General features: G+C 39.8%; 1 protein-coding gene across 5 annotated transcripts in view; it reads left to right on the top strand.

Annotated features, from left to right (window-relative positions):
- Positions 1–16,654, top strand: part of ACACA (acetyl-CoA carboxylase alpha) — a 279,134-nt gene that overhangs the window by 205,881 nt on the left and 56,599 nt on the right. For all 5 annotated transcript variants that reach the window (XM_029929349.1, XM_029929353.1, XM_029929351.1 and 2 more), the window contains 2 exons: positions 4,130–4,250; positions 4,827–4,937. In XM_029929349.1, coding sequence (XP_029785209.1) covers positions 4,130–4,250; positions 4,827–4,937 — 232 coding nt within the window. The remainder of the gene's footprint in view (positions 1–4,129; positions 4,251–4,826; positions 4,938–16,654) is intronic.

Raw genomic sequence — 16,654 nt, forward strand, 5'->3', positions numbered from 1 at the left:
GCTAGTTTCTAAAAAGTGGAATTACTGGTCAAAAAGTATGTCCATTTTAAAGATATTTTTGATAATTTCAGAATGCCCTCTTAAGACCCATACTCCATGAGCAGATATTACAGTGCATTCTTCCCCTTTAATTTTTCTTCCCCCTTGCCAATATTGATTGTTGTCAATTAATAAAGTAGGATAAAAACAGCAATTATTTTAACTGGTACTTTTGAAGACTAGTGAGATTCACCATTTTTACAGTCTGCCTGCAAGTACTACTACAATACCAATTATTGAGTAATTCATACTTTTTTCACTTTTATAATTTTAATTCAGTTAATAGGCTTTGTATCCTTTTTTTTGGTGCTGTCTATTCTTGGGCTAATGCCACATTATTTTAACTGTTTTAATGCAGCAGATTTCCTCACATTCTTACTTTTTCTCCATGTTTTATTAGCTATTTTTGTCATTTTATATTAGTCTCATTGTTTTTAATTACCAAAAACTTTCCATAATGATTTTGATTCAAGTTACATTAAGTTTATAAATTAATTTAGGAAATCTAACATGTTCATAATTATTAACTCTTCCCAAGAAAAAAATGTAGCATGTTTTTCCATATTTTTCAAGTGTATTTTTTAAAATTTTGTGGTTCTTTTCATATAGGTTATGTCGGAAGTTCCCAATCTGTCTTGGTTAATAACACCTGTGCTGTCTCAGTAATTTTTTCACAGCTACCTTGAGCTGAAAGATATGCCTAATATTTCTATTAAGTAGTCAGACTCAGAGAACTTCATAAGTATTTGTACTCTAACAAATTAATATTTATTTGCAAATATACACATAAATTGGAAGTTTTTTCACTTTTAAATAATTACAATTACTTACAGATGGGATATTTGCATCTATAAGAACTCTCAAAACTCAGATTTAGCTTGGATATAGCCGCCCTTGTTTCTTGTTCTGCATTGATTTTTGTGTAGGACTTGGGTTCGGGGGCGGGGGTTGTTGTTTTTTAACAGAAACTGTGAAAAACCCAGCTTTGCAAAGATAAGACATTATCAAAAGGAATGTAGCATTATCTAATGTTTAATTATGAACCACCTAATGCTAGTAGTTAACATGGGATCTAACAGATACCACATATCATAGTGTTTCTCTAAAATATGTAACATCCCCTGCAGGGCCGCTGACAGTTCACTGTGTCACCTGAGGTGCTGTGGTGCACAGTGTGGGTATAAAATGGAGTTTGCCATTTTGTAAACGTTTATTCCTAAGTATTATGCATTTTTAAATTTTTTTCTAATTTTTAATTTTATTTTAGAGAGAGTGGGAGCAGGGGAGAAGAGCAGAGGAAGAGAGAGAAAAAGAATCTTAAGCAGGCTCCATGTTCAGCATGGAGCCCAACATGGGGTTTGATCCCACAACCCTGGGATCATAACCTGAGCCAAAATTAAGAGTCCGACTATTACTGATAGTTTTTTTCTTTTATAGTTTATTGTCAAGTTGGTTTCCAAATAATACCCAGTACTCATCCCCACAAGTGCCCTCCTCCATGCCCATTATCCCCCTTCCTCTGCCCCATGGTCCTCTGTTAAGTTTCTCCTGTTCCACTTATGAGTGAAAACATATGGTATGTGTCCTTCTCTGCCTAACTTATTTCACTTAGCATGACACCCTCGAGTTCCATCCGTGTTGCTACAAATGGCCAGATCTCATTCTTTCTCATTGCCATGTAGTATTCCATTGTATATATAAACCACATCTTCTTAATCCATTCATAAGTTGATGGACATTAGGCTCTTTCCATGATTTGGCTATTGTTGAAAGTGCTCCTGTGAACATTGGGGTACATGTGCTCCTATACATTAGCACTTCTGTATCCCTTGGGTAGATCCCTAGCAGTGCTATTGCTGCGTCATAGGGGAGTTCTATTGTTAATTTTTTGAGGAACCTCCACACTGTTTTCCAGAGCGGCTGCAGCAGTTTACATTCCCACCAACAGTGTAGGGGGGTGCCCATTTCTCCACATCCTCGTCAGCATCTATATACTCCTGATTTGTTCATTTTAGCCACTCTGACTGGCGTGAGATGGTGTCTCTATTACTGATAGTTTAGAAGGCTATTGCTTTTACATAGTTTTTGTCAAAGCAAGTCATTTTTCTTCTCTAAGTTTTAGTTTCCTCATCTCTAAGATCAAGATGACCTAAATTAGTATAAGTAAAGCCCTTAGCATAGGACTGAGTACATAGTAAGCAGTCAAAAATCCTGACTGCTGTTATCTGTAATAATGGAGAGGATATTACCTATCACACTAGATTGTTGTGAGAATCAAAAATTATATATATATATGAAATGTATACACTATATTACACTATACAAAGATTTTCATTACAAATAACATTAAAATTTGATACTACCTTAAAGAATGATAGTCTCAATGGTAGAAGACTCAGATCATAGAGCAGAAAATAGGAAATTTGTATTCTTTTCATGTAATACAAAGGGAGAAGATGCCACTTAACAAGTCATGAATACCTGTGAAGCAATATGTAATCCTTAGGAGGGAAAAGATCTGCTTTGCAGGGAAGGCTGACTGGATCCATGAGTGTTTGTGACTATATGGCATGTGATCCTTCTAGAAAGGACACATTAACCCTCCCTCCAATTATTTTGGCTCAGTAACCCCTTAAGGGAGATTAGCTTTACCTGTAAAATAACTCTAGAATTTAGAGCCTAGATACAGAGCAAATGGAAGAATGGAGAATTCCTGGGAGAGGCTAAAAATAGAAAGGCCAGGGAATCTGGGAAGCAGAAATGCAAAGCCAGAGGCCAACAGCAAGAGCAAAGGGAAAGAATTGGTGGAAGGTTAGAAGTAAAGAAGAGGGAACCGAGAAATATGGGGACAAAAGAGTAGTTTAAGAGCCACTATGGGATATCTGTTTATTAATTCAATTTATAAAACTACGCCTGGTGCCAAGCCTTTTGGGTACATACGGAACTGGAAATAATATATGCCCATCTCTGCTTCCAACTTTATATTTTTCCTTTCTTTTATTAGTTCCACTCCCCATCTCCCACTTCCCATTATCAGCTATCACTCCTAATCCCTTGCCAAGAAGACAGACGAGTGGCTCCCACTGGATCCACAGGATGCTTTCTGATCAACCTGGCCAGCATTTCACTTCCACACACATTCTACCTGCCCCTCTAGTCAAAAGACTAGGACCCCTCTGTATATGCACTTGATATTTACAGAAGAGCAGGAATAGGAGTGTACTGTTTTAATCTTGCCCTTCATCCCTGTCTTGGAAAGAGAAAGGATTTTTTGACTTGAGAAATTGACCTGAACATTCTCACTATGACTCTGGATTTTTTTTATTCCTTTGTAACATATATCTAAAATTGTTGATTTAATGACTGTTGCTGATTATAGAGAGATATACGTTCACCCTGCTTTTAAGAAACTTGTTCTAGAATATAAGAGGACATCTAAAATCAGAGCATCATCTATGTGTCAAGCCCTCTCTTTTTTCCTTTAATTTAACTCTGTCAACCCTTAGAGGTAGACACCATTATCTCCATTTTATAGAAGTTACTATTATCTCCAGAATTACATGGCTGTATGTGTCAGAGCAGGGTTTTAAACCTGTCTACTTAGGGGCATCTGAGTGGCTCAGTCGGTTAAGCCTCCGGCCTCAGCTCAGGTCAGATCTCACAGTTCGTGGGTTCGAGCCCTGCGTCAGGCTCTGTGCTGACAGCTAGCTCAGAGTCTGAAGCCTGCTTCCTGTTCTGTGTCTCCTTCTCTCTCTGCCCCTCCCGCTCTCATGCTCTGTCTCTCTCTGTATCAAAAATAAATAAAACATTTAAAAAAATTAAAAAAAAAACCTGTCTACTTAATTCCAGATTTTGCTCTTTTGGCTACACCATATTGCTTCCAGAAAATATAGGCACCAAGTTAAGAAGGAAAGATATATGAATGAAAAGTATAAGAAGAGTACAGAGCCCTGGCATTAAATAAGCTTTCAGTATGCTTTCAGCAGCCTTTTAATAGTGATTATTCTTTTAGTGGATTGTTGTTCTAAAAACAACAAATTGTTGTTCTGTAAATTTAACCTTTATAATTTGGCATGGCTGTATACAATAGGTACAAGATAACCGATATTATTGGGAAGGAAGAGGGACTTGGAGCAGAGAACCTTCGAGGCTCTGGAATGATTGCTGGAGAATCCTCATTGGCCTATGATGAGATCATCACCATCAGCTTGGTAAATCTTATCAGAATGTGAAATTTTTGAAGAACTGACTGTGTGGCTAGGAGTTTTTTTGGTCCCATCTCTTGCTATTCAGTCTCAAATGAGAGCATTTCTTAAAAATTATCCACAATATGATTTTAATTGTACATGATAATGTAAATAATTAACTTCCTAGAAAAACCTAGCACCTCATTTTAGCCTTTCATTTAACTTATTTCTCTAAATATTCTACCAAAATTTTAATAGCTTGAATTTCTTCTTTTAACTACTTTTCTTGTTCTTACCTCTAGTATAGATGCCAAGCATCTATGAAATGGGAAGAATATAAGAGAAGTAAATGTCTATAAACCTTTGTGTCTAATACTTGAATCATTCAGTGAATGATTCTTTTCTTTGACTAGGAAATTGTGGGGCTTTTTTGACATTGTTATTAATCAAGCAAACTTTATAAAGAGCAGTATTTTTTTTCCTGTTAATGTAGATTTTGCACATCTGTGCCTTAGTTCTTACAGCTTAGGAGGGGACATAAATAGATGACATGTAGAATTTATTCTTTCTGTCTCTGTTTTTAATTTATTCTTTTTTAAGGTTACATGCCGGGCTATTGGAATTGGGGCTTACCTCGTCCGACTGGGACAGAGAACCATCCAGGTTGAAAATTCTCACTTAATTCTGACTGGAGCTGGGGCCCTCAACAAAGTAAGTTTCTAGGGTCAGAGGGAAGTGTGTGAAGCTGTATGAAGATGATTGTGAATTCTTAATTCAAGATTCTGATTGAGGAGAAGCCATTCAGTCCATGCCTCCCTAAATCTCTTCCCCTCTCCTTTCGTCTTTCCTGCCCGTTGCCTTGCTTACCTAATCATTCATTCATTCATTGTATTCAGCGAATATTTTGAGTACCTACTCTGTGCCAGGCACTGTTCCAAGTCGATGTAGAACTCTTGCTCTGAAGGGCTTACATTCTAGTGTCTTTCTAGAAAGAGAATTAATTGAATGCTTTTTTTTCCACCCTCCTTTCCTTTCTCTCATCTATGAGTAAGTGAAGAGATCTATTCCCAGATGTCTCTGAAACATCTTCTGAACATGTTGACAATATCAAGTTTTAATTTTCTGAGAAATTTGTGAATGTACCTCTCAAAAAGGACACTTACAATGGTCCCTTGTACATAGAGGAAGTAATTGGTAAATATTGAATGGAAAGATGGGTGGATGGATGCATGGATGGATTTCTGAGAAAGAGTATGACAGAGATTTATCATCCCTTCAAAAGAAATTCTTGTGCCTTTTCAATTCAAGCTCACAGGGGCATTTCCAACGGAAAAAAAAATTGGTTGGTGAGGTCACTGCTTGTAGCAGTGAAAACTATCTAAGAATACCTGAATATACAAAAGACAATGTAGTTCTGACTTCCCTGCAGACATAGGAAAATTATTTTCTCTCCAGAGCCAGGAATGTGTAATAGTCTGGGACTGGTTGGCTGACCTTGTGCAACTCATGTAACCTCTCAGCTCCTCAGCTTTTTTGTCTGTCAAAGGGGGATAATAATTTACATACTTAAATGATACAGTGGAGATCAAATGAGAAAACATAAGTAAGAATACCTAGCACTTGGCACAAAGTGTTGGTCCTCATTACAAGTTCAGTTCCCTTTTCTTCTCTCTTGTACAATTTGGTGATTTAGCTTGTGGAGTTATATGCACGCTGAATTGTATTGGATACTGGGTTTATTGGACTTGCACAAACTTTATCAAGTCTTGACTTGCCAGTGGAAGGGTAGGAATTAAGTGTCCTGTTATTTCATTTTTTTTTTAATGAAAATCCATTGGTCCAATTAGCTTTTCGAGATGTCAGAAATGAGAATCATCTGATGCAGCTTGCTCTCTGCATTCCTAAAAGGTCTGTATCCTTCTCTGCACTTGCTTTTCCCTTCAGGGAAAGGCAAAGCCATGCTAACAATGGCAAACTTGCATACCCGGCTCCCCTTTAGAGAGTAGCTTAGAAGTAGAGATTGTGAACTACCACTACTGAAGGAGATTTTTGCAGTGGGAAAAATTGAGGAGAGTCTTTTTTTTTTTTTTTAAGCTGCTCTTTTGGATACCTTCTTAGGATGAGATATAGATGAATGTCGAAAACAATTGTAGGTACGATTATCTGTAAGGATGGAATTTAAAGAAGACACCAGTATTCCCACACCTGGACAGAGAGCTAATTTCTGAAGGGTATTTCATTACATTTTCTTATTTTCTCCTTATTAACATCTTATACACTAAGAATAATACGAAAGGCAAAGGTGTTGCTGCTGCAGGGGGGCGGAGGGTAATGGTTGTTTGTTTGGTTTTTGTTTTTTGCCTAAAAACTTGCCAGGTGAATTTCACTTGTGCCATAAAGGAAGCATTAGGGAATTTTTCTTAAAATCTGGTTGAATTGTTCTGATCAGATTTATTATGTTCCCCTTCGTCCTAGCCTGTAGGGCTGCTTGTTGAAGGAGAAGTGTGGTTGCAGGGGAAGGACAAGGAAAGCGGCAGCTGTAACTTACCAAACAATGCTCATCTACAGAGGGACATGCCCATTTGTAGCCGAAGGGAGCGATCAGGTTATAGGGGTTACCGAATCCTGCCCTGCCTGCTTCCCTGTCTTCACAGCAATGCCTCTTAAGTACACAGATGTGTTGTTGGAAGACGCCCGATTTCATGCAAATTCATTCAGAATGTCCTATCTGCCCCTTTGCCTAGCCAGTATGAAAAAGGAAACTATACAGAAGCAGCAAGCATAGATTGCTTCCTCTGACTCACTCCTTTTACACGTTTCGTCTTTGTGTGTACTGGTGTCTTTCGGCATCTCTATTTGCCTTTCTTTCTGTAGGAATCTGTCTCTTCCGGGTGTGTGCAGGTCACTTTGAGTGCCTGTCTCTTCCTGTGTGAGTGCTGGTCTCTCGTCCCTTTGTGTCTGTATCTTGCTTCTAGATCCCTCTCTTTCTCTCTGTGTGCCTCCCTGAGTATCCATGTGTGAGAAAGTCTTTGTGTGTGTCTGAAAACACCATAGAGGCTCCTTAAGCCTTGACCATTTTGCTCGAGGATGCGTGTACCTGTGCAAAGTGGAAATGGAAGAAGTATATGCAAGCTTTTAGACTGCAAACATTTGACCCCCACCTTTTTGAGTCTTCATCCTTTATGTTAAACATTGGGGTGAAGAATAGGAAGGGAGGGGGTGTGCAGAGGTTGTAGGAAAAAAGAAATCTGTGTGTGCAAGTGCCGATCCCTTTGACCCCTTTGAAAATTGAAATAATGATAATGCGCGTCTCCTGACTGCATCAAAGTATCAGCACATCAAAAGCCAGGAGGCATGAAATGCAAATGATAAAGTGAAAGCAGATGGATTGTGCATGATCGCCTGATGCCCAATGAATTTTAAAAGGTGCCGGTTTGCAAGGGGGGATAGGGTGGGGGCTGGGGGTGGGGGGACTGAAATAAACACGTTATCCCTGCAATTTTTTTTTTGTTCTTGACGCTCACTCCTGACAATATTTTTTCACACTTGAGTGAACACCCACTCCATCTCTCTCTCCCTTTCTCCCTCTCTCTTTCTCTCTCTTTCTCTCTCCACTCCAATTCACCCCCCCACCACCACCTCTTACACGTCTCAGGTCATGTCGCTGCAGCTCCGGTGGAAATAATAAGATATAAACCACGAGGTTGTTATTTGCATAGAAATAGCATGGAGCCCCAGGCAGCAAGGGAGAAGGACACAGGGATCATTTGTCTAAAATTTTAATGAAAACTTTTGCTGAGGCAGAGATTTTTTTTGAAACTTTCTTTCTCCCTGCTTTTCTCCTCCCCTCCCCACCCCCTCACCCCCATCACTGATTTGACTTAACATGGTTCAATTTGAAGAGAAAGGGTTGACACACCACATATCATACTCCTATAATACAGCAACATGTAAATTGTTTGTTCCTTTAATAGATATGAAGCTGGAGAGACACACATTCCTACTTAATACATTGCATGTATGCGTCAAGCTTTTATGGCTACACTCCATCTCAGCACACACGTGATGTCGCCTGTCGTTAGGCGACCTGTTTTTAATTAGTTCAGACCTTCCTACCTTTTGCTTCCAAAGACTCTTACTTTGTAAAGGATTTTTTTTTTTGTAGCCAACAGTAGTAACCTGCAAATAAAATATAAATGATCTGGCGGTTTCCTGTCTTTTACTTTCAGTGGTTTTACTGTACATTTACACATTTTATTCATAGGCACCATCCTTTGCCACTGTGTCTTTTGTTCCAAAACTAGAGGGTGCTTCCCCTATTCATAATTTTATCCCTTTCCCCCGTTATCGCAGTATTTGTATATTCTCTTTCCTTGTCTATCCTGTTCTGTGTTACCTGTAGTTATTTGTAAAACATTCAGAATAGCACCAAGTTGAGGAGGGGTGCAGTATCTGGGTTTTTGTAAGTGCTGCAGAAGCAGATTTGCCATTTGAACAAAAGGCACTGGGCTGGTGATTAGAAGCAGTCTGGATGACTCCATTTGAAACTTAAAATCAACATTAGTCTAGCTCCTTGCTACCTTCTGGGGTGGGCTAGTAGTGTCAGGGCTGTTTTACAGATGGAAAGACTAAATAAGAGGTAAAGTGACTTGGTTCTATTGGCAAAAACGAAATCTTCATCAAAACATGAACTTCTACATCCTCAAGTTTCATTCAAGATGAGCTCAGTCCTGGGTGCCTGGGTGGCTTAGTTGGTTAAGCATCTGACTGTTGATTTCAGCTCAGATCATGATCTCACAGTTCATGAGTTCAAGCCCTGCATTGGGCACTGTGCAGACAGTGGAGAACCTGCTTGGGATTCTCGCCCCCCCGCCCCACTCTCAAAAATAAATAGACTTAAAAAAAAGATGAACTCAGTCTCCTGTGCTTAGCATTCACAAGGCCTGGTCATTTTCATTTTTGTTCAAATGTCCTGAGCATGATGACATAAATAAGAGAAGCAGCTACAGGTCTGCTGTTTCATGCCTCCCAAGGTAGAAGGCCACAGGTTCTTACCTCTACAGACTGTAGCTGCAGGTGTCAGATTGCTCAGAATACCCTTCACTGAGAGATAAGGCAAACCCGATGGATGTGATTCTATACTGCTGGAAGAGTGCCATGCTAGCCTGGCACAGGCAGTAACCAGTGTGCTTGGGGAACTGGTTAAGATAGACCCTGAAGGGGCTGAGACAGTTTGTATAGTCACAAACTTCTAAGTCAAGGTGCCATTGAATATTTCCAGTAACTTTCAGATTAACTTCCTCTACCCAACCATTCCTGTTTCTGTGTGATGTCTCTAATATGATGACGTTAGGCGGCAGATAGGCTGGAAGAACCTAGCATTGTAAGGGAACACTGATGTATGCTAGAGCCTGCGAGTCCTCAGTCCATCCCCCAGACTTGAAGTATACACAGAAAAATCAGAATTTGCCATTTATAGCCTGTCCTAATTGTCTGTGGAGGTAATGCATGTGCGGATGGCTGTGAGAGATGGGATTATAGATTCACTCAGGAGTTAACATGTGACATTTTAAAGCTTTTGCTTGGGGCACCTGGGTGATTCAGTCGGTTAAGTGTCCAACTTCAGCTCAGGTCATGATCTTGCAGTTCGAGATCTTGAGTTCAGGTCCTGCATTGGACTCTGTGCTGACAGCTCAGAGCCTGAAGCCTGCTTTCAATTCTCTATCTCTGTATCTCCCTCTCTCTATGTCCCCTCCCTCTCATGCTCTGGTCTCTCTCAAAAATAAGTAAACATTAAAAAAATAAATAAATGAAAGATAAAGCTTCTGCTTTGGGGGGGGGGGGTGGGAAAATGCCATAATCTCATCTCCTTTACTGAGATCAAGCCCCTATTTCCACTGAATCTTCCAGGAAAAAAAGAAATTATGTGATGGTGTGGCGAGGGCTATATATGTTAGGTCCACATTCTTGTTTTTTTTTTTTTTTTTTTGAGAGACAGGGAGAGACAACGCATGCAGGGGAGGATCAGAGAAAGAGGGAGATACAGAATCTGAAGCAGGCTCCAGGCTCTGAGCTAACTGTCAGCACAGAGACCGACACAGGGCTCCAACCCACGAACCATGAGATCATGACCTGACCTGAAGCCAGATGCTTAACCAACTGAGCCACCCAAGTGTCCCATTAAGTCCATATTCTAATCTTGCTTTTGAGACTTGATACAAGTCCTCTGGATCTCAGTTTGCAAACACATATTTTTATGTGTCTGTGCAATATGAAATGTGAAGTTTTTCACTCCGTTGTGTGCAACATCGGAGCTCCTCCCACAAGCTTGTAGGACTGGGGACCTGCACTGTGCATTCTCCATACTCACCCCTGACTTTGTGACATGCAGTATGAGAGAGGCTCAAGAAGGGAAGGAAAGAGGGGCACCTGGCTGGCTCATAGAGAGAGGGAGCATGTGACTCTCAGTCATGGGGTATGAGTTTGAGCCCCACTTTGGGTGTAGAGATTACTTAAAAAAATTTTTTTTTGAAAAAGTAAGGAGAGATTATTTAGCTCTTGCTGTGAGGCAGCATTGTAATTTTCATATAATTTAAAGAGCTGGAATGGTTAAGAGCATGGACACTAAAGCCCAATTCCCTGGGTTTAATTACTGGTTCTGCCACCTACTACCTTGTGTGAATTTGGGCAATTTTCTTAGCTTTTCCTGGTCACAGTTATATTAACTGTAAAGTGAGGATAATGATAGTACCTATTTACCAGGTCTTATGAGGATTAAATGAGTTAATATAGGTAAATCACTGACACTGTTGTAGTGTTCCCTAAGCTGAATTTAGGGTCCTTTCTCATTGCAACGCCTTGTCCAGGCCCTGGAAGGGAAATACAAATACAGTGTTCTCCATACTTTCTGATCCTTGAAAGCAAAAATTCCTTTAAGAAAATGTTAGAAGTCCGTCCTCGCCAGGGCAGTACATTCATGTATTGACTTTCCCAATAGATGTTATCTAAAGACAATCACCACACTTTGGAAAGCCATTAACGTCAGAGGCCTTGTGTTGGGTCCTGATAGGGTAGTATATGTGTCAGTCATCTGTCTACAGTAGTCTCTGAGGACTTGTTGATACAATAGCCCATAATCACTCTAAGGATCAGACCAGCAATTTGCATTTTTAAAAGTCCCTAACTACCTATTTTCACAATAGACAGTCCCTATACTCCAGAAGCTCCAGATGGGATCGCTCTCCTTTTAAAGAGGGCATTTGAGCTTCCTTTCTAAGTAAGCCTCGCTTTAGCATTATGAATGGGTTCTCAGGATTGCGATGGGCACATCTTCTTAGTTTTCAAGCCTTATTACCCTGGACCCCCAACACCCACACACAAAATATGGGCAAACCTGGCCCCATTTGGGGGTTTCTTTTGTTTTTTCATTTGATGTTCCTCAGGTTTGGTAGAAAACTGTATTAGGTATGTTTAACTCCATTAGTGAGTCATTATGATCTGCCTTCAGCCTGATCCCCAGCTGTCTGGTTTAGAGATGTTGCAGGTTAGGATTTCCCTGAGGGCTCCATTAGAGAAGTTGCCTCTGACCAAGAGAGCCCTGTGTGGCTTGGAGACTAATGACTTGGGAGAACCTAAAACAAGTATCAGTACTGAACTTCTAGATGGAGGGAGCACTCTGAGGCCCTGCCTGGAACATTAAATATAGACTCAGGAAGTTTTGTGTTTGACACAATATTACAAATGCTCAAACTTTTTGAAGGTACAAAACTTTTAGATTAAAAAAAAAGCAAACAAAAAACATTTCAGCATTCCGCTCCCTGCCATTTACGAAGTAAATAACTTTGGACTCTCATCTGTTTCGGCCTCAGTTTCCTCTTTTATAAAATACATTTCTCACCCTAAGGTGAAGACCAGATGATCTCTTAATCTTAAATTCTCTTTAATTTTTAGCATTCTGTTATGATGTGAAGTTATCTATTGATTTGTAGCCAGGAAACAGTGTTAGACTTGAGCAGGGAGAGGATAGATTGGGAAGGAGGGAAGATATGGTCTAAATGTTGCTACAGAGGTGACTGGGTGGCTCAGTCAGTTAAGTGTCTGACTCTTGGTTTCAGTTCAGGTCATGATGTTAACAGTTTGTGAGTTCAAGCTCTGCATCGGGTCCCCTTCTGACAGTGCAGAGCCTGTTTGGGATTCTCTGTCTCCCTCTCTCTCTCTGCCCCTCTCCCACTCATAGTTTCTCTGCCTCTCTCAAAATAAATAAGTAAACTTAAAAATATAAATAAAATAGTTGCTACATATTAGGGTGTTATATGCTAGTGAGATTACATGTTAGTGATATGTAAAGTTTTTACATAGTAACAAGATTAGGAATAAGAGTTGTAAAGAATAATAAAGAAATAATAAACAAAGGAAATTTTGTTAATCTCATTTCTTATCCATATTACAGAAAAATAAATGCCATGTGGTAGTGGTGGTATTGATGATGTTAACTATTGATGACAGCAAGTAGTCATAGAATTACAATTATTGGGAGTAGAAGATCCTCAAAAGTCCAACCACTCAAGCGGTGTTCAAATTTCCTCTGTAACACGTGACTGCCTAACATCCATTCAGTTATGCTTGGAAAAACTCAACTGAAGGGGAGCTCAGTACTTTATGAGCCAATCCCTTTCATCTATATGAAGTTCACAGCCTGTTCGATTGTACAGACCAATTCCTCTTAAAAAGTAGTGTTCAGAATTAACAAAGCAACTCCCAGTGTTATGGTATAACCCATATGGAATTGAATGGAGCCAAAATCTTTCCCATGTACTTTGTTTTCAGAATTTGGCCTTGTCTTAAGAACAGAGGAAAGATGAAAATGCTATCCAAAGATAGAAAGGAAACTAGATTCAGAAATAACATTCTTGCCAGCCAAAACTGTGAAATAAGTAGTAATTCTAAGAGAAACAACTAAAATGTACACCACTTGGAAGTACTCTGTAGAAGGTTAAGAATCTGCTGCACGATGTCATGCAAGGTTTTGGAAGCCTTATCTCCTGCTTCCCCACCACCTGCCTTGTTGACCCTCTACACAGTTGGAGGATGTTTTCTTGGGTGCTTTGTACTCTTTTTTTTGTTTTTGTTTTTTTTACATTTATTTATTTATTTTGGGGAGGAGGGCAGAAGAGAATCCCAAGCAGGCTCTACACTATAAGCCAATTTGGGGCTCAAACTCACAAACCGTGAGATTATGGCCTGAGCCAACGTTCGATGGTTAACCGACATCAACCCAGGTGCCCCTTGGGTTCCGTGTTTTTAGATAAAACTGTATTTAGGTAAAACTCATTGGGTCCATAGTTAGGTAGTAGTTAGGAATCAGTAAAGATGACTGTAGACTGAGGTACTCTAAAGCTTTAAAGGCACACAACCAAATCTAAAATACTAGAATCTATTACTTTCTCATTTCAGCAGTCTCTGGCTCACTTTCTATGTGTGGCTCTTTGTCGTCTTTCTGCCGTCTCCAGAGTGGTCCATTTCAACCTCCAGGATCATGCTGCTTCCTGAGTATTAAGAGTGAAGAAATACCTCCATCTCACAGATTCTGTGGCATGCAGGGTCTCTGCACTTTCTGCCTCTAATAAAACATTGTCCCTAAACTCCAGCTGAGTGCCTTCTTAGGACTGTTAACTGCTCCCTTAGATGGAGCAGCTCAGCTGCTTCATTTTCCAGTCAGTCCTATGTTACACCTTCCTTATGCTGGATTTTCTTCACCTTTCTCTCTTTTTACAAATGTTCATAGCTCTGTCTTTGCAAATTAGTGTTCACTGGAAGCTTTGCCTATTCCATATACCCTTATCTTCTCCCGTTAACCTTTCTTTTCCCCAGCCCGTGCCTGAAACCCAAGGAAATTAGCTTCTCACCCCTGCTCCCCAGTAAAAAAAAAAAAAAAGAAAAGAAAAGAAACCCAACCCATAGTCCTCCAACAGTGTCTTTTCTTGGATTTGCAGTCAGCAGCCATCTCCAATAACCATCAGGCTGTCAGCTTTGCAGCTCCCCACTACCTCCCACCTCCCCCATCACTCACCAGAGGAAAAAGAGAGCCAGAGCAAGAGCTTGAAATATATCATGCAATAGTGTATCATGAATTTGTTGTGAATCACAGTGGTGAAGCAGGTTTATTTATTTCTGAGACCTTAAATCAATACAAAGTAGGTCTCTTAGTTCTGAAGCTGGGATGGAGTGTGAAAAAATGAGCCCATTGTACTCTTAAAACTTTGGGGAAAGGAGATGACAGCTATATAATTCCATTTACCAGGCACTAGGGGCTTTAATGTGAAGGTGACAGGGAGCTCTTTGTGCATTTAGAGCACCATATCTTCTAAATAAAAGATCTGTAGACTTGATAGTGGAGCATAGCTCCCAAGTTTAATAATCTCCAAGCATTAGACCGAGCCAATATGTTCCCAAGTCAGAGAGTTCCCCCCTAAACACTCATAAATTAAAAGTGCAAGAACTGCACACGTTGGTAGATTAGGAATGCAAGGACTCCAGCCTTTCCTAGGAGAAAGACAGACCTGGGCTCTTGCTGTGCGCAGACTGCTGTGTGAATATGATAAAGACACAGGAAACGAGACTGTTTAGAAACCTGGCTCCTGGCTGTTCATCATTCCAGGAGGTCTCCCCTATGTTGGATCCAAATCTGGCTATGTCCCCTCTCAGAGTGGCCATCTTCACACAGTCTGACCAGCTAATGGACACAGTCAGGAGTGTTGAATTCTGAAAGGAGAAGCTTTAAGAGCCATTTAGATTGAACTACAGATTACAAGCCCAGGCTTTAAGTTTTTCTGGTTGTTTCTTGACTGGTTGTTAATTTCAATAATGTCTCAGTGTCTGGAATTTAAGCCTTTCAAAATAGCCTGCACCTAAGAAAAACTGAAAAATCAGTGTTAGAAGGGAAAAGAACCCACCCAAATTCCACTAACAGCATAAGATGCAAATAGAAGTGAGGACCATTGGAACGTATAATTAAGTTTTGAATATCTTCATTATCTATGTGACCCATTGATAAAATATGCCTTTTCTCAACAGATAAAGCAGGTTTGTGCAGCTCAGTAGAGCAATCGTAATATAATATGACTTTATATTAGGTAGAGTTGCTAGCTTAATTCTAGCTCAGGTAAGGAATTTTGAAATGAAAACCCAGTGTCTGCACTAGAGAAAACTAAAAGGATGGGACAGCTGAAAAACATTTTGCTTAAGAGAGCTGCTACACATTATAAGGTTAATGTGGAAGATTTCTTTTGCTTATATTAGTTCAACTTGCTGAAAATATAAATCAAAGCTGAATTTTTGTAGAGCACTAAGAATTATGGCAGTTCACATGCATTTATTACATGCCTATTATGTGTAAAGTTCTATTCTTAGGCTGTGGTTATGATTTCTGCTTTCATGGAGCTTCAAATTTAGACTTGAAAGACAGTAACAGACTTTTCATGTGTTCAAAAGGTAAAAAGTAGAATTGCTGCCCACATGATGTAAATGAGAAGACAAACAAAAAGTCTGCCCAAAGTTCTCCCAGATGGCTCAGTTGGCTAAGTGTCCCAACTCTTGATATTGGCTCAGGTCAAGGTCTCTTGAGTCATGGGATCCACCCCCTGGTCAGGCTCCACACTGACAGTGTCTTTCTCCCTCCTTCTCTCTCTCCCTCTTTCTTTCTAAATAATAAGTAAACCGTAAAAAAAAAAAACAAAAACAAAACAAAAACCCCAAACCTGCCAAGATGAACAGTTAACTGCTACTCCACAAGAAGCCAGACCCCAGCGAGCACCGAACTTTTTGGCTAGCCACTGGTGAGCACAGACAGTCACACAGCCCTCTGTCTTGCCACACCAACCTCACATCTTCTATCCTTGTCAGAAAACCATTGAGATTTTATTTTTTAATTTCCATCTTTTGAAAGCATATGATAGAAGATTGTTATTCAGGGGGCGCCTAGGTGGCTGAGTCTATGAAAGCTTCTGACTTCGGCTCAAGTTATGATACCGCAGTTCACGGGTTTGAGCCCCACGTCATGCTCTGTGCTGACAGATCTGAGCCTGAAGCCTGCTTCAGATTCCGTGTCTCCCACTCTCTCTCTGCCCCTCACCCGTTTGTGCTCTGTCTGTCTCTCTCTCTCTCAAAAATAAACATTTAAAAAAATTTAAATGGCTTAAATAATTAATTTTCTTAAAAAATTTGAACAGACATTTCAGCAAAAAAAGATAGGAGGATGGTAAAAGCACATGAAAGGATGCTTATCGTTAGTCATTAGAGAAATGCAAATTAAAAGCCACAATTAAGCACTACTCAAAGAAAAAAATTATTTTGATAAAATTTTTAGCTGACAATACTAAATATTGGTGAGAGTGCAGAACAACTGGAACTCTTGTACATATTGCTAAAAA

This window comes from Suricata suricatta, chromosome 17 (genome assembly GCF_006229205.1).
Source record: "Suricata suricatta isolate VVHF042 chromosome 17, meerkat_22Aug2017_6uvM2_HiC, whole genome shotgun sequence".
Lineage (NCBI taxonomy): Eukaryota > Metazoa > Chordata > Mammalia > Carnivora > Herpestidae > Suricata > Suricata suricatta.